The sequence below is a fragment of the Lepidochelys olivacea genome, assembly GCF_965140295.1.
Source record: "Lepidochelys olivacea isolate rLepOli2 genome assembly, chromosome: 8".
Classification (NCBI taxonomy): Eukaryota; Metazoa; Chordata; order Testudines; family Cheloniidae; genus Lepidochelys; species Lepidochelys olivacea.
This window is the reverse complement of record NC_140418.1, coordinates 53,510,959-53,533,219: the sequence shown is the minus strand read 5'-3', so window position 1 is coordinate 53,533,219 and position 22,261 is coordinate 53,510,959. Positions and strand designations below refer to the sequence as shown.

Below are 22,261 nucleotides of genomic sequence, written 5' to 3'. Positions count from 1 at the left end.
CTAGCACCCTATTAGTCCTTTGTAATATTGTCTCCCTCGTACCCTTTTCCCGCTCCCAATCCAGCCTGCTTGTTTGTTGCATCCACCTATAATGTCTTGTCTTTTAGATTATAAAAATCTTTGGGATAGGGAGAGACGATCATCTAGTACAATGGGGCCCTGCTCTGGCTGGCCTCTGGTCACTACTGCAATCTCAATGTAAAATCATCACATTTTGCTCTTACATAACACCTTCCAGCAGAACATCGCGCAGTGCTTTGCAAAGGGGAATCATTGTTATTGTCATTTGGTAGATAAATGGGGACAGAAGAAAACAAAGTGACGATCCCAAGGTCACAGTGAGTTGGGGTGAAACTTACAACTACTGACTTCTGGTCAGTCCCTTGCTCCAGCTACTAGACTTTGTGCCTCTAACTAGCGCAGCGTTAAGTCCAAAGACCAAAAATAAGTGCTCCTGACAACCATAACAACTACCGCCCTCAGCAAACAAAGTATGCATCAAGAACTAGGATCTGTGCACCTGGGTCCAGAGCCTCAAAAGGTATTTAGGCACCTAATTCCCATTGAAATCAATGGGAGTTAAGCACATCAGTACCACTGAGGCCCAGGATCCCTGTCTACACTAATGTGTGCTGTGATTATTGGAGCTACACAATTATCCTAAGATCAATTTTAAAAGGAAGTGAAAGTTCATATGTTACAATAATCTTGAAAAACAAGTCCAGCTGTTTATAATGATGAAGTTTGTAATAGGTGCAAAAACCAATCAGACAGAGAAATCGTATTAGTCTGAACAAAGTGGCCTAGTGATATAAATCGAGGACTGTGGTGAAATTATAGTTGGTAAACAAGAAAATGTGGGAAGCAAGTTAACTATGCTAAGTTTGGCCTTACAAAAATGGGTTTAATTGATGGACAATATAATGAAGATAAAATATCCCACCCACTTTTACTCCTTTTGGGGGCTTTTGAAAAAAGAAAAAAAAAAAGACTTTAAGAAAAAAAAATCTTCCCCCCAGCTCTGCAACTCATCTAAAGGACTTTCTTCCTAAGAGGAACTTTGTTTTCACCTACGAGTGCTGAAAGTCATCACATTATCGTGACATCCAGTCTTCAGCCCACCAGTGGGGACGACTAATTACCAGCACCACAAAGGCAGGTAAGATTTTATTCCCTTCCCGTGCTGTGTTATTTCCTGACCCACTGTTTCTTTCCTCTTATCCTCTCACTCTCTTCGCTTTCCATCAAATCCTGATGTCGTTTATTCTGCATTCATCCAAACCTGCCCTGTCTAAGGAGAATGGATCCAACCAGATGACAGCCCTGACCAGATCGTAACTAACCAGGGTCCAAGCAGCAAGTCCTGTGGTTGACTTCCAAGCCAAAGCATCCTCTCATAACTAACCAGCGGTACAGTATGCCAAAAACATCAACAAAAGCCACATTTCATCTATCTTATCTCTCTTCCACCTTGTGTCTGTCTGTTAAGAATAGGATAAGTTGAAAGCTCTCCACACAGCAGGACTGAGAGTAAAATTAACTTTTTCCTTTTCATCAAAAAAGGTTGTTCCGAAAATAAGAGACCTGATATCAAAGTCTCCTTTTGGAGTCAAACTAAGCTCTGACTGTGCAAAACAATCATTCAATCACAGTTTCAATAGAAACGCTTCTTTTTATATCTTGTTATTTCTTGTGTTTAATCAATAATCTTTCAATTTGAATTCATACTTGTGTTTACCAAGTAATGGAGTAAAGCAAGGGCTTGTTCAAAAATAACCCCCAACCCATCTGTCAAGACGGATTCCCCACTCTGGCACTTTGAGTGCAGAAGGTGGGGGCCCGCAAGGATTCTAAAAATTAATACTGGCTACTCCAGGCTTGTATTAAACTCCCGAGGTTACAGCTTTTCTCTGACCTTGGATGGATAGATGCTGCCACCCCCCCACCCCCCAAGTGCAAAAACCCCTGTTAGAACCAGGAAGGCACACTTGGGAATTCCTTCCTGTGGGATACCCTCAAGCCCTTTCACCCCTCCTCCAGGAAATAGCAGAGAAAGAAAACAAAGGAAATCAGCTGTTGCCACCAGCTAATTAAACAACATGTACACACTTCTTAGGGACACAAAAATCCAATTCTGTTCTTAAAAAAACAGTCAATTTTATAAAAAACAAAAAGAAAAAATACATCTGGAATTTAGGTTTTCTGCTAGGTTTAAAAAACACCCAATTACAGGGATTAAGTATCCAGGTAGCTTCTTGAGGTCCCGCTTAAAGGTTACAAGTGAAACAAAAGCACCTGGGATTAGCACAGAGGAGTCCACAAGCCATAAAGAAATGAGAGAGAAACCTAATCACATCTTCCTAGACATTTCCTGATCTACTTACATCTCTGGGGATTTAAATTAGTAGTTTTTAGGTATGATCTGATGATTTCCATACATGTCCCAAAGCTTTTTACAGCATAGTTCCAGCCCTGTCTTTGCTCTCTGGGAGAACACCACAGACAGATAAAGGGGAAAGTCCACCCCCCCCCCCCCGCCATTTTAAAAGGTTCTAGCCTTCCCATTGGTTTTTTTGGTCAGGTGCCCACTCCCTTCCTTTTACCAATGGACTTTTTTTAACTCTTTACAGATAAAGCAAGTAGAGAACAGCTACAAACAGGGATTTTATAGCTAACCAGCTGGCTGGGTGTCCATAAAAGGGAGCCCCATCCCCTTCATTTATCACACCATCTATCGCTGTTTAATGTTGGACAGAGAAAGTTAGTTTATAAACACCCTTAACTCTTTAACCTTTGAGATCAATAACCATACAACATGTCTCAGATCAGTGCTGCTTATATGAATACTAGCTGAGTATACAACTGTATACCACAGTTGTATACTCAGAAGTAAGCTGCACCATAAACAAACTAAGACCAGAGAAAAACTTCTTACTAGTGCGCTATGGCAAGGAGATACAGCCCCGACTCCTGACAGTTTCCCAGAACATCTGAACTGGGATCCCAGGGTTCCCAAACTCCAAAAACTTGAAGGGGACCCTTCCCTCACTCTGAACAAAGTGCCATATATACTGAAACATACCAAAGCAGCAAGGTATCTAAGGGTATGTCTACACTTACATTTTATAGCACTCTAACTTGCTGGCTTAGGGGGGTGAAAAATCACCCCCCTGAGCACAGCAAGCCTGAGGGCTTTGAAGCACTAGCGTAGACAGGCTCTGAGTGCTGGCAGCCGCGCTCCCAGCACTCGGAGCTGATCCCCTCGTGGAGGTGGGTTACCAGGGGCGCTGGGGGAGCTCTCTCCCAGTGCTCATGCACGACCACTTGCACTTCAAAGAGCTGCTGTGGGAGCGTTCCCATGGCAGCGCTTTGAAGTTTCCAGTGTAGACCTACCCTAAGGGTAAAAGTAAAAGGATCATGGAAAAGTAAGTTAACCTGGGGAAAGGCTACACTGTCTATGCACCACCAAACCAAATACCCACCAAACAGCAGTAGAGGATTTGTAAATCAATATCAGCTAGGCTGGGGGATTAGGGCTGTTATACAAGGAGACATTTTCCATGCAGCAAAAATAAGACTTTAGCAGAGATCAGAGAATCACAGTGGTGATTTGAACCAAGTCAGAAGAAGAGAACTACATTCTAGTTACTAATACCACAATGGCATTTAGGCTCCTAACTTTTTTCAGTGGGATCTGGGCTTAAGAGCAAATGAGGCCTGAGCTCTGCACAAGTTGGGGTTTTCTTCCTTTTACAGTTGTGAGTGACTTGCTAGTCAAGTACTGGGTTACCAAACATCTCTGCCACTGCACCCACATCCTCACCCATATCATCTCCAGGGCTGGGTCCCCATTCAGCCTTTGTCAACAAACAGCAGAAACCCCTACTGTTCCAGTCATAGACAGACGGCTTTGCATTTGCTCAGACCATGGGAGGGATAGAAGAAATTGTGCGCTGGGAATATGTCCCCAAACTCCTGGCAGTTTAAAGGAAAACTCCCCAACTGGCTAGGGAGCATTTGAGAGAGAAAACTGTCAGATACTAAGAAACATTGGCAAAAGCGACCAAGTCACTTGGGAGCCTAATTCCCATTTTCAGACATGACTTAGTCACTTCAAAGGCCGGGTTTCCTGAAAGTCAATGGGACTTCAGCTCCTAAGCCACTTTGGCACTTTCAAAAATGGCACCCAATGTTCCTACTAGATCCCCAGGACAGCCATCTAAACCAGTGGTGGGAATTTTCTGAAAGAACCACCACCACTCACACTTGTGCTACATCTGGTTTGGTGATACAGCTCCGTGTCCACTCAGGATGAGGACAAGACCTAAACTGGGCTTTGAACTATCGTCGTCTGCAGACCACCACCACCCTGAAACTAGCAAGCTTAACACAGTCGGAAAGCACAGTAACTCGCGATCAGCAGGAGCCCAGTGGCAGAGAACTGGATGACACATACATTTAGAGAAAGGGCAGATACAGGGAGGGTGGGGGGTTGGCAGGGAGATAACAGGTTTAAAGGGCATACGAAAATTTGTTCCCAAATTTGGTGACTGAAGATTGATTGGGTTTTCCCCTCTAAGAAAGTCAGTCACTTTCTACCCTGTCTTTAGTGGCTGCTGAATGTGAAGCAAGTTTGCGAGAGGGGGGTGTGGAAGTCTGCATTCTCCCTGGCCTGCCTTGCTCTGTTGTCTGGAGCTTTTTATTTGTGTGGTAGGGAAGGAGCGGGAAACTGCAGCAAGCCCTCAAACCCAGGAGGAAGGAGGTGGTCAGGAGAGGAGGTGTCCTCTGAGCCTTTGCTTCTTATTTCTGGGAAGTTGAAGAGGGAACTGTCCCTGGCTGCAGGGAAACAAACTGCACATTCCAAACTCTGTTCAAGCGCAGGGAGGCTATTGGCTCAGTCTTCCCACTTTCTCTGCGCCTACTCTTTCCTGTCCTTATGTGCCTCTGATTGTTAATCCTTTCAGGCTGCTCTCCAGATTTCTGTGAGTGATACTCTGCCCTGTTCTCCCCATCTTACTCTGATTGGCTACACTTCCTCTCCTATTTCATCTGCCTCTACATCTCTTTCTTTTCTATTCTCTTCCCAGCTCTCTGTTCAGGGCCTTGTGCTTCCCCTTGCTCACTATTCACCTTATCTGCATCTCTGCCCTCCCTCTTCCTACACAACTGTTGTCTCACTCTTTGAGATTAACTCAGTCATTTTGTTGATGTGACTTTAATGTAAGCCTCACCAAAACAAAACAAAAAAACAGAGGACCAGGAAGAACTGCTGAACTTACAAGAGGAAAAGACCAGAATCCATTACAATCTTACTGACTGCACTCCCCACCACTCTGGTATTACATTAAGACAGCAGTTATGGACTTGAGGAAGAGATTACTGGGGAAGTTCTGACCTGTGTTATGCAGGAGGACAGACTAGACTAACAAAACAGTCTCTTCTGGCCTTAAAGTCTATGAATTATGGTGATAGAGACCCTAGAAAATACTGGGTAGAGCTATTAGAGATGGGCCCAATCTGCACATGTCAGAGCCTTGGGTCCCCTGGATCCTGGACACCCGGCTGTCCACAGATGTTCAGCTCTAGGGTTTGGGCTCAGCTTGGAGAGAGGAGTCATTTCCAACATTCAGATCCAGATCTCAGTGTGGATTAAGAACTACTTGGAGCAGTGGGGAAATGAATCTGGGACTCAGGTCCATCTTTAGCTATTTATAGAAGCATTTCTTCCTTCTGCTTTGCTCAGCTGCCTTGCTGAGTGGAATAGAATGCTTCATTGTCCTCCTCCCCATTGCTGCGTGCAAAGCTCTCTTGTGCATTGGACACGCCTGAACCTGTCCTGAGGCTTGGATTAATCCCCTACAACCTCAGAGAGGACAGCACAGGTCAGACACAGTCGGCTGAGGGAAGGAGGAGGTGGAGGAAGTTTTTTTCCCCCAGGAAACCACACAGGTTCCTAACCAGAACCCTGAATGTGAACAACAGACGGCCATGCCTGTTTCTCTTAGACTGTTAATACTGCTGGCAAAAGCCCAAAGCCTGCACAGCCTCAACATGCTAATGAGTCCATAGGAAGGGGAGGAAACTTACAGTCCTTATGACACAGCTATAACCTTCCCCATGGGGAGACTCTAATCAGCTTCATTCAGTAGGGAGACAATTCTATTATTCTCTCCAGTGTTACAGGGCACCCTGATAAACAGCACAGAGGCAAATGACACTAGCGTCCCAGCTGGCTGTGCTGGGAGGCAGCCTTTGCTGCTGGCACTAACTGCCAAGGCTCCTGGAGAGATGTAGCACATCTCAGGGCTATTTCTGCAGCATAAAGGAGAGGGTTAAATGGTTTAGGGAGAGGGTTAATTGTCTCAAAAATAAAGATGTCAATGTAGAGACAAGGCTGAGTCAAGGAAATCTGGTGCCCTAGACTCATCGTGACTTGGGGATCCTCTGTAGCTCCCCACACCACACCCATTCCCCTCCCCTAGACAGGAGCAGGTATCTTTTCCCCCACCCCACCCCACCCTGCAAAGAGGCAAGTGTGCACACCCAGGGGGCCCACCAGAACTCACTCCAGCAACGTGGGTTGGCCCACTGCTTGCCTCTCCAGCTGTCCATATAGCTCCTGCTGCAGTGGCATTGGCAGCCCCCATGCCCCATTAGCAGGCCTTAGAGATAACACCCCATTGAGATATATGGGCAAATTTCCCCAGCCCAGCTACTGTTCCAGGCTGCCTGCAGACTCAGGCATCTGAAGCTACGCAAGTCATGTTTTCAGGCTTTTCTCCATCATGGCAGCTGGATTTTTGTTTTTAAATGAAAGCTGAGAGTCTGCCTTTATCATAACTCCAGGGGCTGGAGCCCTAGGCATGAGTCTAGAATACCCACCTCTTGATCAAGCCTTGGATAGAGGTAGAAATAGAAGATGTTCTAGCTATGCATTGGGCAGCATGGATGCACTCATTCTGCTCCACCCTCACACTGTTGAAAGACCTGCACCATCCTGCCACCTATTCTACACACCTGTAGCTGTAAAGATGGAGACAAAGCAGGGCAGAAGACCAGGAGCAGTAACTTTACAAGAGCAGGTACCCTGTGTATTTCCACTATACAGGGAGGGACCCATCCAGTTTTCCATTCCAAAACCTTTATTTTCTGCAGTTTCTACCACAGCTGTAGAAAATATTCACTCCAGACTGGAACTTGGCACCTTGCAAAAAGAAAAGGGAGGCGCTGTTCTGGTTTCCCCAAGGGTGTTACATTTTTTTTTTAAACAAACACCTGCCTAAACACAAGTCAAAACAGCTCCCTCCGTCTGGTCCAAATCAAAAAATAGTTTGGAAGTGAAGTGATCCATGTTGTGACCCAGATTGACAATAGCCAGGAAATTCCAAATTAAGGCCAAGCGTGTCTGCCCTGAACTCACCCCACGTATGTTGAGACTAAATATCTTGGAAGCCGTGAATTCGTTCTAAGTGGGAGGCCTGGAAAACTCCCCTTCCTCCCCCCGAGCTATCTATTCACTGTCCTTTCTTCCATGACTTCTTGGGCAAGGAATGCACTTTTTCGTCCTCCTCGTTCTCCCTGAAGTTTGCATTACTATTTGGGAAATACATTAGCACAGTTTCAGACTACAGCTCCAAGACTCGTCTACAGTTGTCCCTCTCCGAGAAGTAACAAAATCACACCCCACACCAAAAAAAAAACCAAAACAAAAACAAAACAAAAAAACCACACACCACCACCACCGCAGACTTTGGATAGGAGAGGTCAGCAGAAACGTGAAGTAAGAGACCCAGAACTCAACTGGAGTTTTTTGGATTTGCTAACCAGAGAAGTGTGTCATTTCATTCTCTCTCTGCTCACCCAAAGCCAGTTTATCTACTTCTAGCTCCGCAGTGATGGTGGTCACATCTTCTTGCTGGTCTGGATCTGACCCCAACTTCTAGGGTTTACTGGCCCAGTTCAGTCTAGCACTAGTACTCCCAGGACTAGGTCCCTCACCCCCTTGAACAGCTGGGTCCCCTAAATGGCTGATGACACTTCCAAGGTAGAGTCTGCCATCTCACCTGCTTACGGTCATGTCAAAAGTGAGGAACTCCCAGGTCAGGTGCCACTTCTGCTTCCAAAACAGGGCTCTTTCCACCCAATGCTCATGGCCCCACTGCTGAGCTTCCTGTACCCCAACTGGCAGTAGCCTTTCCATGACTGCAGAGTCTGTGCATGTCCTTCAGAGAAAAGAGAATCTCACCCTAGTCTTCTGAAAGCCCTGTCAGCAAACCGAACCCTACCCCTCCCTGCCTACTTTCCCCTCTTTCCATTAGCAACCCTCCCTGTACCATCAGATTCTTTCCCAATGAGCTTGTGTGTCCCCCTCAGAGCATCAGCAAGAGCCTGAGGCCAAGGCTGGGGAGGAGAAGAGCTCTCTCCTCTCTGCCCTAAAGAGCTCCAGGAGCCAGCAGGGAAAGTATTAGCCAGCTCTATTGCCAGGGTGGTTTCAGGCAAACAACATACCCCAACATAACACAGGGCTTAAAAGGAGGGTGTAAATATTTGAGAGAGAGGAAATTCTCCCCTCTACCCAGGTTAACTAACATCTCTATAGCATCAGAGGGATACACAGTACCATACAGTCAGGCAAGCCTGACAGAGCTGGGAGAGATCAGGTCCTTCCCCTACAGTCAACCCTTAGAATCTATACAGGGGTCGTATGGAAGGTTTTTATAAAGCACCAGCAGCTCCTCTTCCCCTCTCCCTCCCCCCCAAAATGCAGGGAACTTTTTCAAGCCCCTCCGCACATGCTTTTTCCCCCCTTCTCCATTAAGGCACCAGCCTGCTATTTAAACCTCTCTAGTGTTTTCCTCTCAATGCCCAAGTGTTACTGCCTCTCCAGCTCTCCCTGAAGTGGGCAACAACCAGCTGCTGCTCTCTAGGCAAGGGAGTGGCTGCATCAAGAATGCAGCCCCTGGAGGTTTCTCTCCCTCCCTCCGAGCAGCTCTCTAGATTCCAGAGTGCTGAGACATGTCCCAAGGAGATGCTGCAGCAATGAGTCTAGGCTCTCTGGGGCAGCAAAAAGGATGTGTAAGCAGGGTCATCTTGGGGCATGTTCTTCCAGGGAACCCCTGGAGTGTGCCAAATGGGAGAACACACATTAAAAGCCAAATCCAGTGTCCCTTTTCACCTCCCCTCCACCCAGGCCTGTTTTGTCCACTGTCTTGGATGGGAACACTGTCTGGCATCCGCTGAGATACATCTTTATCTTTAAAGGATGAGATGATTCACAGTATTAATGCTCCCTTACCATTAAATGCATTTTTAAATGATTTCCTCTCTCCTAAAGGCATCCGTATTTAGAGCAATAGCTCATACACCAGGGTGGATAATTCATTAACAATTACTGTATAGGAAAGGTGAAAGCAAATGCATTCCCCCTTCTCTCAGGATTCATCTCCTCCATAGGAGGATGACTTCACACCCCATTCCAGCACAGTTTTCTCAAGTTATTACCACCCTCTTCTCACCTTAAGTGAAAGGATTTGAAAAGCACCTTCCACTCAGGCCCTCAAAGCCTTTAAAAACACTGATTAAACCTCATAGCAGCTCTGCCAGGTCAGTACTACAGCTAGGGAAACTGAGACAGGGTGCTGAAAAGGTCACATACAAGTCCATGCAGAGATGGGAACAGAACAGATCTCCTGATGCCCTGCCCTGCTTTAGCTAGTCTTCATTCTTCTTAATAGTTCAACGTTCATTGCTATTATAGGAAGGCAAGGATTCTGCCATATTACTATTATGTCATACCATTCTAGGCCTTGTTAAGTACTTTCCATAAGACTCTTGCTATCTTTCAAGTGATGGAAGATTTTATTTGTATCTGGTTTACCTATGTACTTCTTTCCTCAATGGGCATTTGCACAGAAGTCATGTTTCTTCTTCTCCAGCCTCAATTCTGTTTGAGCCATCACCTTCACCTCTAGTGCAAACTAAATTCATTGCCATCAACAGAAGTAAGTGTCAAGAAGAAGAATCAGAACAGATGAATTAAGGAACATAGGCCCAGAGCCTCAGATTTCAATGGGAGTTTGGCACCTAAATAACTTGAAAGGCCTAGGCCACAGTTCCTTTTTATATGCCAGCATCCACAGTAACAAGAAAATAAAAGGTATCGGAAAATCTGATGTAGAGGGGTTTCTAGATACAGTGGACTATTTGCCATGAGGCTTCAGTGAGTCTTTAATATCTCTTCGACATGGGCCTGCTGTTTCCTAGACCATCACTATTCTTATTGTTTGCACCAGTTTCCATAGAAGTGAGCTGATGCTTTAGGAAGGTGCAAAGGATTTGCTAGAGAAGTTTGTACATTGCTGCATAGATCACAAGTCCAGCAGTAACAGGAAGCTTAAGTTCTCTGGGGGGGGGGGGGGGGCGGCGAAGAGAGAAAGAGTTACACTTCTCCAGAAGCTATATAAAGCTAGTCTTTAAATATCCTTGAACTGAAACATTCACTGAAAATACATGGCTTCACGCTTGAGGCAGTGCTATGTGTCAGAGTGCACCAACAGCACGACGAGCAACTATAGTTTATCTGACCCCTCCAGAGCCATAACTAAAGAACAGCCTCTCTTTCACTAGGATGTCCCACTCTTATGGTTTTGTCTAACAAGCACAGCCATTAAATAAACCTCACCAAGAAAAACAATCTCTGCTGCACTCAGGCTTCCTGGTACATTTGTTTCCAGGCACTGGTGAAACAAACTTCACTTGTAAATACACTGTCTTGTTTCCCTTATACCACTAAGTTCAACTATTCTTCCTACTCACATCCTGGTTGGTGGGGATGCTGGTTAGCTGCTGCCCCTTGCCCCACATGTGGATGCATTTAATTATGCTTGGATTAGCCAAATGCTCAGTCACATCTATGAAACCCCACTGAAGTCAGTTAGTTGCATGGTATAACCCAGGAGATAGTTCTGGGAGCAGCTTGTGAAGTTGGATTGTGCCCTTTTTCCATAAGGAGACCACTCGTCACTTGATAAAGGAGAAATCACACATTCAGATGTGAACTGGATGGCTCACTGCAGTCAGAAGCAGATTTGTGATATATACCAGAATGGCCTTTAGTGCTGGTATTTCAGATGCTGCCAACCACCAAGCTATTTTGTTGGACACCAATTACACAACTCCTCTTTGGACATTAGCTATACAACCAATGCCAAGCACTCTGTTGAAAGGATGTTATGGCTTCTCTACAATGTAGACAGGCATTCAGTGCCTTCTGCCCAGCTGTAACATCAGACCTTCCTTCCTTCACTGGCTTTTAAATACAGAAACCCCCCACCCCTTGGGTGATGTGATTTTTTCCTGATTAACTCCATGTGTGGATGCTTATTCCAGAGTAGGAGTATCCACAGAGAGTTAAGCAGGAACAGCTCCGTGCCTACACAGGACAATATTTTAGAGATGCTCCAAGCTGTTTGGGAACAGCTTTCCAAAGAGCAGAATCAGGAAGTAGGCGGACTGAAATCTACTCATTCAAGATTTGAATAGAATCCTGACTGGAGAGACAATGATCATCTTATGATCCACCCTTCTGCTCAAGAACAGGGCCCTCTCTCAGCCCAAAACTTTCCTCAGTGAAACCATGGGAAGGGAGCAGCAAGAGAGGGTTCTCATGGGCACATCCCCAAAAAAGTGTCATAAATTAAAGGATTAAAGTCTCCCTGAATCCAGCTCTCTTCTCCCCACCAAGCTCAGTTCTTTTTTCACCTCTGCTAGTTGGTAGCCCTTTTCAATAGAGGACTGAAGACTTTGATTGAAGGTGAACTGAAAAGGGAAAGGTGTGGGGGAGGAAGGGAGGGCCTTGGACCTTTTTTCTGGACGCAAGACGTTGTGAAAGGTTTCCCCCTCCCCAAAAAAAGTTAGTTATATTAAGAATTGAGTTTGTATCTATCAGCCTGTGTAGTTCAAGCCATACATAACAAAGTATCACAACAGTGAAACTATATTGAGATTAAAGTTAAAAAGTACTTGACCCAGAAAACAGTTGGAGAAAATCTGTCATTGTTAAAGGTAACATGCAAAGTCGGTGTTGTGTTTTGAAACCAGAGCAAGATGGGCCCCAATGGTTTTTTCTCCCCAAAGGCAAGAATTTTCCCTCTCCTGGTTGTCTAATACCCTAGAAGTGCCAAGTCTGGTCCTTACATGGTTTTGCTAGAGGACTTGGGGGCTTCAGGGCTTTTTTTTTTTTAAGTCTCAAAACAGTGAGTCTTTATCAGATGCATCACTTATCCAAAACATTAAGGAATGTCTATTTAACTACATCCACACAAAAAGTAATTATCTAGACGGCCACAAAAATCCCTTCTCTTAATTGCTCAACTTTCACTCGTGATATCAATTCACTAGTTGTCCAGTCTTCCCAGACAGACAAGAACTTACTTTGTATTTTTAAAAGAGGGGAGATAAAAAGATGTTTCAGGCTGTTTTGATATAAACCAGCAGCAAAACAGGAAGGCAAACTCATTTCCACCCACATTTGCATGTTATTTTTAAGTATTAAATCTTCATTTATCAATTACAGGCTGAAAAGACTCCCATTACTAAGACCAACAAATCTTCCAGCAAAACAGGACTTTCTTTTGAAAAATTCTCTATGCATTATGAAATAAGGTTACACACCCATTTTCTCCCTCTGCAAGTCACCTTTAATTGTAACCTGAACATACTTTAGCTATACATTTTAAGGGCTTTTGTTATTTCCATTTTAAGTAGTACTGAAGCAGTACTCAGAACTATAGAGAAGGGCTGTTCTACAGAAGTACTGTAAGCACTCACAATTGGTGTCTACCACAGAAGTGGGTGAGCATGTTCTGAGGAATAGGAACCAGGGGCGGGGGCGGAGGAGAGAGAAAGAGGAGGAAACGATTACTTGAGTAGGTTAAGTCAGATATCCCTACCGAACACTAAGAACTGACAGCAAAATTTGACAGCTATATAGAACGTTATGTGAGAAAATTCAAGTTTGGGAGTAGTCGTCTAAGCACCGTTTTGGCATAGAGCAACTGTTCTCAATGCAGTGAGGTAGGAGGTGCTAAGTAACAATTTTGCACATTGACTATTTTCTGAATAAGAGCTCAAACTGCTCCAGCCCCATCCCATTCACGAGTACATTACTAAAAGTCTCTGGACCAATAAGCATATATTATATATAAGAAGAACTCGAGATCCATTCAGCACTTCCTCCTCAAACCTCACTAAAGTCAGGGGGCAGTTTGCCTAAGTACAGCGCTGAACAGGGAACAGAATGCAGCAAGAGGTAATTCAAATGACTCAGTCAACTCTTGGGAGGGGTTTTCATCATCTTCCCGTAACAGAAGGTTCCTTTATACACAGTTCACAGAGGAGTTGGAACCAAAACCACCCCTCTAGCTGTGCAGGGTGGATACAGGCCACAGCCACATAACCACACCCATTCCATTGCTATCTACCCAGCCCTCAACCTCCCTCTCCAGCCAAGCGGCTACAGAAATAGGACTACACTTAAACAGCTGCAAAATATTTAATACGTGTTACACACGTAGAGTTACAGTTATACAAAAACAAAACACATCAGTGGAGGAGAGAATACTGTACAAGAGCCCCAGCACATCCCCAAGCCTTTATAAAACAAAGGCCAGGAGTGACCAAGCCTCCTCCAAAAGGAACAATGACTGTCAGTCTGTAAACTTTTTGTTCACTAAGTTAATCATTTTAAAGCACCATGTAAAAGTTCCGACTTCCAGCTTGTCAAAATATAAGCTTCCAATCAACTTTACTCTCTCCCAGCTTAAAGTATTATCTGGGGGAGTCCTCCAAATGTTCAGGATGGAAATAGCCTGTGGAAGATTTCACCCTGCGGGCAGGATGTTCGGGCTGGGGAGACATGAAAGGGGATTTCCGGCAGGAAAGGCGCCACATGGGAGGGCAAAGAGTCGCACAGGCAAAGCCCTAGGTGGGAAAGAGCGCGGGGGAGGAGATCGCGGCATGTCCGTGTGCGGGGAAGGGAGAAGTGAAGTGCTGCTGCTGGCCCGGTCAGTTCCCAGGGCGGCGGGGCAAGGCCCAAAAGTCCCCAGCGTGTCTCAGAGCTTCCTGCCTGCTTTGAGGGAAGCCAGTGCCGGCCCCCCGCCCGTCGGTGCCGCGGGGCAGGGGCGGCCGCGCAGAGCGGCCAGTCCGCGGCGGGGCTCAGAAGGCCACGATGGCCGTGCTCCAGGGGTTGAGGCTCCGCAGCACCGGCTGCTCGCAGCAGACCTGCCCCGGCTCGCTCGCCTCCGCCGCGCCGCGCTCCTTGCCCAGCAGCCCCGAGAAGCCGGAGCCGAAGATGCTGATGAGGCTGGCCACGTTGCCGGTCTCCATGTCCTCCTGCGGCGGGGGCGGCTCCGCCTCACGCCGCGGCTTCTTCCCCGGGGAGCCCGCCGCCTGGCCCCGCTCAGCTGCGCTCCGCTTGCGAGGGGACTCGGCCGGGCACTCCGCCCGGCCCCGCGCCGCCGCCGCCTCCGAGTCCAGCGGGCGGCAGCCCCGCCGCAGCCTCTCGCAGTCCGGGGGCGGCGGCGGCCCCGGGCGGGGCGGCAGGGGGCACTCGCCGCCGGGCTCGCCCAGGTAGACCCGGCGGGCGCTGCGCAGCACCAGCGACACCAGCAGGTTCTTGTGCAGCTTGAGGCCGCCGCGCTGGCCCCGCGCGCTGTAGATCTTGCCCAGCGAGATGCTGACGATGCGATGCGCCTCCAGCCGGAACTCCATGGCGGCGCTGGCCCCCCGCCCGCTCGCGCGCTGCCCGCTCGCGCCGCCGTCTGAAGCTAGCCCAAGCGCCAGGACCGCTTTATATAGCGCCTCCGCCGTCGGCCAATCAGAGCACCCCGCCGGTTGCGCTAACAGCCGACTGGTCCCCCTCCACGGTCCTCCACGCGCCCGCTCTGGCCAATGGAGAGGGAGGGAAAGGGTTCGAACGCTAGCCCCGCGGAGAGGGCTCTTAAAGGGGCAATGATAGAGCAGGTGGGGAGCCCATGACCGGCAACAGCCGACCCTGCGCGGGTCGGGCGAGGGGGCGCGCTGGCTGTGCAGAGCGGCTGCCACCATCCCTGCAGTGCCGCAGCCTCGGATCCTGTCCCAGACACCTTGTCAGGCGGCTGGTCCCGAGTCTCCTCTCGTTCACCCCCTCGATGTTCATGCAGCAACAACCGCACTGTCTGCTGGGGGGGTGCGAGGAGAGCTTGGGCCAGCAGTTTGCCACTGGGAAACTGCAGGCTGGCCAGTGCAATCAGGAGAGCAGTTTGGGCTGAGCACGTGCAAGCCCCCAGGACTCATCTCAGGCATGGAACATACTGCACCTCTGCCTCGCAGATCTTCCAGTGAGTCCTGTCCCTTCCCCCCTTCCAGAGTCAAAAACACAAGGTGAAAGGGAAGGGGGAAAAGAGAGAGGCTGTTTGGCTGAGAAAAAGGAAAAGGAGGCTCTCTCTCACCCTTCCAGGCACAACTGGATGCTCACCAAAGCAGCCCCACCCCCTGTGATGGCATGGGCAAGCCCCAGCCCTTACCCCACCTGGCAGAAGTCCCAGATTTCCTTGTGCTCATTTGTGTAAATTTGGTGCTGCTGAAAACTGCCATATTCCAACGGAGGTTATCTATCGGTCTGTCCACACTGCAATTGGAGGTGTGATTGCAGCTTGCTTAGACATACCCAGAAATTTCAACACTAGAGTTCGGCGTGAGTCAGATTTCTGGAATGGCACTAGCGGAAAAGAAGGAGTAGGAAAGACCAATTCCAACGGCATCCTCCTCCTGAGCAAATGAGTAGAACATGGCCTGGTCATCTCGAACTCCCTCTTTAGACAAAGTGAGAAGTAAAAGATCAACCTGGAGACACTCTTGCTCCAGGCACTGGTACCTTCTTGACTACATTATCGTCAGAGCTCGAGATTGAAAGGATGTCCACTTCACAAGGGCCACACATGGAACCGATAACTGTTGAACAGACCACCACCTTGTTAGATCCATCATGAATTTCCAGATCATGTCAAGGCATTGTAATCATGCAAAATCAGTACGAAAGAAATTTAATCATCAAGTCTCTTCAAGATATAGTGACTTGGGAGAAAATTCAGCAGTGTCTTCAAGAGAGGTTCTTTAACATGCCTTGTGTGGTCATGGCGTGGTGATGGGAGAGAGATCTCCCAGTGCCCTAAAAAAAACACCTCCACAAAGGGCATAGCTACCAGTGCTGGAAGCGCGGCTCCCAGTGCTGGTGCACTGTCTACACTGGCGCTGAAACTTGCTGTGCTCAGGGGGGTGTTTTTCCACACTCCTGAGTGAGAAAGTTGCAGCGCTGTAAATTGCCAGTGTAGACAAGCCCTTACTAGATCCCCTCTGGAGGAAGACTCACCAAGCTGCAGCAGCTAGCTGTGGGAGCCTGCAGGAATGGTCAGAACAGGGACAGGAAGAGGCAGGAGGGTGGACACTAAGACCCGTGGGTGCCCCAAATTTTCGGGTGCCCTACGCAGCCACATATGCTGCGTATGCGTAGGGACGGCCCTGTGTATCCTCTTAAACTGATCGCTTCCCCTTGCTGAGGAAATATTGCTGGAATTGTAGTGCGGTTTCACACCATCCTGCAGGACAACCAACATAATCTTCGTTGCCCACCAAATCCAGGAAGTCTCAGGAGCAAAATCAGGACCTGCACTTGGCCTTCATTGATTTGACAATGGCCATCAACTCCATCAATTGTGAAGCCCTCTGGAGGGTGCTGTCCAGACGGTTGCCCTCCAAAATTTATTAAGGTCCTAAGGCTTCTTCACAATCAGATGACTGCCACCATTCTCTGTAATGGCTTGTAGACGGACCCTTTCATCATCAAAACTGCCAGATTCTCGCCTCCCAAAACAAACCCTCTACTCTCAGCTCACGTATGGTCAGAGATCTTGTGGTGGTCAGAGGAAATACACTTTAAGCGTAGCTTTGTCGTATCTCAAGAAAACTGATGTGGACATCACAAACTGGAGGAGCAAGCCACAAACCGAACTCACTGGCATCACAGCCTCCATCAGGCAGTGGACTGCTTCAAGAAAAGGTGCCTTGTTCTCAAAGCTGAAAAGAGAGAGAGGAGAAAGAAAAAAGTTTCTCCTACCAGGCAGCTGACCCACCAGGAAATGTCTGTACCTATTGCAGGTGGATCTGTGGTTCCAGAATCAGACTCCTGAGTCATCTCAGGCATCCATCTGTAAATCCATGGCAGAGATTGTCCTCAAATCGAGGACCCACCAGTGATGAGACATACCCTATGCTGGCTTTAATCTAGCTAGTGGAGCTAAAAATAGCTGTGAAGATGCAGCAGCACAGGCTGTAACAGACAGCTCGGCACTCTGAGTACATACTCACATTGCTAGCCCATGCCGCAGACAGAGACGGATTAACTCAGAGGCTAATAAGACTATAGCCTTAGGCCCTCCGATTTTTAGGTCCTACTGTAGGCCCTCCATTCCATATTGAAGGAACAGCTGAGTGACAGTAGCGGGGCCACTGGAAATTTTTTGTCTCATTAGACATTACTTGGTACAAATTAATCCATCAACAATGAATTCAGTTTATGGTGGTTGTGATTTTGTCTTTGTGGGCTAAGTAAGTGTTTGTGGGCCCAAGCAATATTGAACTTTGCACACAGTAGGCCTACACTGGACAATAGACACCATGTCGAAGAAAGGAGGATGGCAGAAATTGAAGGAGGCCAAAGAAAGATGGGAAAAACAAGATGTAGTGCTGAAAGGTACTCCTACTCCTTCTCTCCTAGTGTTTTTTCCTCCTACTAAGTCTGGTGGTGAGGAAGTTGTGGCGAATACCAGCCCAAGTGAATCCACTGAGCCTGCGCCTGATGAAAAGGAGCAGCCTCCTGTGACTTCTCTAGCTGCAGTCTCACCCCACTCCTCTGAAGACTTTCCCAGTGACAGTAATACAAAAATATCCTTCTCCAATGATCCAGGCAAGTGGGACATGACTTCTCAAGATCTCATTGCATATTAGACTGAGAAGGGCCCACAGAAACTCCAGACTCTAAATGCCAACTTTTCATTGACAAAGCGAGAGTACACCAATCAGAATTGTTATCTGACCAAATCAATGTTTGAATATGTGAAGCCTAACAAACAGATTGGCAAGCGAGAATGGCTCATCTATTCGACTTCTAAGCAGAAAATGTACGGTTTTTACTGCTTCTGTTTTCTGATACCAAAAAGTGGGGAATGTTTTCCGAAGGCTTCAGTGATTGGAAGAATACTGCATACATTACCAATCATGCAATGAGTGAGCAGCATACATTGTCAGTTAGCAGCTACAATGCTCAAAAGAAAGTTAGCGGCACAATTGATACCCAAATGGAAACCAGTTTTTGGAAGCTTGTGCTTATTGGAAGAACATTCTCAGACGCATAGTTGAAACCATAGCTTTTCTTGCTGAGCGTGGTCTGCCATTACGTGACACAGATGAGACTGTTGGATCGAAACACAATGACAATTACCTTGGCGTACTAGAGCTAATCGCTAAGTTCAACCCTTTCTTAGCTCAGCACGTCAATGGAAAAGGCCATACATCATATCTACCAAAGACTATTTGTGATGAATTCATTGCACTGCTGGCAAAGAAGACGCTATCAGCCATTGTAGATGAGATCAAAGATGTGGGATATTCTTCAGTGTCCATCGACTCAACACTGGATGTGTCACATGTCAGCTGACTGTCATCTTGCATTATGACAGGTTTCAGAGGAGCAGCCGTGTTAGTCTGTATCCGCAAAAAGAAAAGGAGTACTTGTGGCATCTTAGAGACTCTAAGGTGCCACAAGTACTCCTTTTCTTTTTTACAGAACTCTGCTCTTTTCACATTCTGTCCTAACTCTCTCACCTGCTATTTGTGACAAATCACACTTAATCAGCATTACTTGTCCCACTCTTGGGGTTTTACAAATGACTCTGATTTCTCATGCTAGTGAGAGACAGACAGAAGGGGAACTGCAGTTTTCTGAGGCTTTTCAGACTTGTCCCTGGATTCCTAAGCATTTTTTCCCACCCTCGAGTGCCACCCTCACCAACATATGAAGGCTATAAATGGAGCCAGCTGGGGGTAGGAATAGCAACATCTGTGGACTGAAATGCAGTGGACAAGGAAAGCTTTTCAGAGGAACAGAGTGGAGAATTAGCGTAATTATTCAGCTGAAAATGAGGGACTTGTCCTTCCTACATAGGCAGATGTGGCAGTGATGGAATTTCTCTATGATAACATATGTGAACTCCCATTTATTTACTGAATTCATTTCCATTCTTTTGGTTGTGTTCCCACCCTTCCAACCCACAAAATGTCAGCTTTTGCGTGCCAGTGACTCCTGTCCTGAGAGCTGATGTTCACTGGCAATAGGAACTGCCACCAAATTCTGGCTTTCTGAAGGTGCAGTTGATTCTGACAGTAATAAAAACCAAGGGAGGAATAAGCCATAAATCATCAGAAAGCATCTTACACTGGAGGAGTTAACAAAAGACCCTCAACTTCATGTTCTCCTCTAGCTCATCAACTCTATATTTAAAGTCCAAAATACTGCTCTATGAGATTTTCCTCCTGAAAACAATGGAACCGTCTCCTAAACAAAGCACAGTTCATGGTTTGGCATCCAATTTTCCCCCTTTCCACAAGACTGCCACAATTCCCCCTCCCCATTAGTATAACATCATAGCCTCAAAATGGGCAATTTGTGACATCTACAATGGTACACAAACTCTTTTGTGACTTGAAAATTATTTCTATCTCTTTTGTGCCTCCAGCCCTTCTTGAGTTATGGAGAAGCTCACTGTCACATGAGTTCTATGCCCCACACGTGGTCTCTGGCAAACTGGGAGGGAGAAGAAATCAGGATAATAGTAGAGAAAAATGATAGTCTAAAGGAAAAGAATTGGCTCAAATTCCCAGACCCACAGAATCTGATCCCCTGCCTTGGAAAGGCTACAGTTCTATGGTGTAAGTACTTGAGTCAGGGTTTAATTAGCAAAGCTGATTCTAGGCCTGGATGTTTGGGGTTTGCGTTGCTGCTGTTTATAACAGCCTTATTTGTCTGTCTGTGACACATTGAAATAAGTCCACGATGTGACATCATGCTATGCAGTCACAAACTAATTTACATTTTTTTGGTGACACCACGAGTCACATTCAGATTCTGGAACTTGCAGGATCTGAGGCTGTGATGTCATTCAAAGAGATGATTCCAGTTAGAATAATTAGACTTGATTTTATAGTCTTTATTCAGGTAAAATTCCTGTATGATTTCCTGATGCCATATACCTGACATATGATGCAGTTAGTGTTGGTAGGAATGTGGTTCTTTTACCCCAGAATCCCTAAGATGGCTGGAGAAGACTTTTAGTGGCACCTTCACCTGGGTAAAGGCCACTGGATCCAGCCCTTATTATTTACTGACTCATTTTATTTGTCACCAAGTGATTCCCCAAAAGACCTTAAGGGTATGTCTACACCGCAATTAGACATCTGCCATGGCTGGCCCAGGCCAGCTGACTGGGCTTGCAGGGCTTGGGCTAAGAGGCTTTTTAATTGCGGACATTTGGGGCTGGGCTGCAGGGTCCACAGCCCGGGCTCCAGCGCAAGCCTGAAGTCTACACCACAATTAAACAGCCTCTTAGCCCAAGTCAGCTGATGTGGGCCAGCCGTGGGTGTCTAATTGTAGTGAGACATACCCCAACATGAGTCAAGATTAGAGAAGGGCCAAGACTTCAATATAAACTTCCCCAGCCCTTGAAGCTGGAGCCACATCCAACAGTGATAAGCTGCCAACATTTTAAGAAGCGGCTCCCACAGATATTTCCTGCCTCAGTGAGCAATGAAAGTGATATTCCCTGGGGAAAGAGCCCTCCCCTTCATGCAACTCCCTCAACCAATTTTTGGTCACCAAGTATAACCAATTTCTGTCTACAACTATCACATGACTAAGTACAAAGCAAGATTTTGGAGAAGGTTAGTGAGATGATTGTGTGGGATACCTGCCAAACTGAACTGACTCATCTCCTATAAAAACTGTATGTGGTGTAAAATGAAAAGGAGTACTCTCCGGATACAGACTAACATGGCTGCTACTCTGAAACCTGTATGTGGTGTGTGAACATGGGGAGAAATCTTTAGGTTCCACCTCCAGCGTCTTGCTGCAGAAGCTGAGCCCAGCTACCCGTTCCTTTCAGCCTTAGCAAACAGTTTGTGTGGGTACACATTTTACTTCCCAAGAAAAAGAGCTCAAGCCTTCCTTTTACAAAACAAATAGTAAACTGTGATCCTTTACAAGGACCAAAGGTCAACTCTATTAATAAGGGGCTTGGCATAAGCTCCATCTTGATTATCAGTGCCCCTGAACTTTGCAGCTTGGGACTCTCTCTACTCATGTTTCTGCTATAGATTCAGTTTCTGGGCCCAATTCACCTCTGCCTTGCATCTTTGTTAGTCATTGACACTTTTGGAAGGCAGCTGCTGATTTGCCTGGGCACATATAAGGTAAGCACGTGATTTCAATTAGTGTATAGGGCCATTTTCATCCCGGGTTTAATTTGACTGGCTTCAGAGAAGCTACACCAGAGATTTATTTATACCACTGACTTTACTGACTCATTTCATTTGACATCAGATGTTATCAGCTTCCTCACTGGAGAGAAGAGACGAGAGGAGAGGAGAAAAAGGGAAGGAGCACAAGGAGCAACTTGCCTCTGATGGCCCAACAGGCCATGTGCAGGGCAACAAAAAAGTGGAGGAAGCTAGTAAGCAGTGATCCTGCCCTCATGGGAAAAGCTGACAGGTATTTGGAGGGAAAGCACCATCTATTGCTTCAGAGCAGGAGATGCAGAGACAGATGATTAGGTTCCTGGACAGGTATTCTCAGTTTTACCACAGATTTGTTGTGTGACCTTGGGCTAGTCACTAAGCTATATTTTCAAAAGTGGGCACTGATTTTGTGTGTCAAGTTGGACACTCAAAAATTAAGGTATCCTAAGTCAGCGGCCACTTTTGAAAATGTTGGTCTTAACTTCTTTGCCTGCTTCTCCATTTCTAAAATAGTCATAACATCACCAGTCACATAGAGGGGAAAGGCAAAATTAATCACTGCTCATAAAGCGCTGTGAGATCCTTGCATGGAAAGTGCTACATAAGTCTCAACTATCATATAGCCTTAAATTTAATCCTTTTCTTTTTGCTTTATATT

The 22,261-nt window shown here is 46.6% G+C and overlaps 1 protein-coding gene and 1 long non-coding RNA gene across 3 annotated transcripts in view; both read right to left on the bottom strand.

Annotated features, from left to right (window-relative positions):
• Positions 1 to 2,494, bottom strand: part of LOC311524783 — a 70,357-nt gene extending 67,863 nt beyond the window's left edge. For both annotated transcript variants that reach the window (XR_014712618.1, XR_014712619.1), the window contains exon 1: positions 2,385 to 2,494. This is a non-coding gene — a long non-coding RNA (uncharacterized lncRNA). The remainder of the gene's footprint in view (positions 1 to 2,384) is intronic.
• An 11,039-nt stretch (positions 2,495 to 13,533) lies between these two features.
• Positions 13,534 to 14,816, bottom strand: IER5 (immediate early response 5). Its single transcript, XM_084636071.1, has one exon. The coding sequence runs from the start codon at positions 14,767 to 14,769 to the stop codon at positions 14,215 to 14,217; it is 555 nt and encodes a 184-aa protein (XP_084492197.1). The 5' UTR covers positions 14,770 to 14,816; the 3' UTR covers positions 13,534 to 14,214.
• Between the last annotated feature and the right edge of the window lie 7,445 nt (positions 14,817 to 22,261).

Coding starts and splice junctions, on each gene's coding strand:
- IER5 (XM_084636071.1), bottom strand. CDS start 14,769: ATGGAGTTCCGGCTGGAGGCGCATCGCATCGTCAGCATCTCGCTGGGC.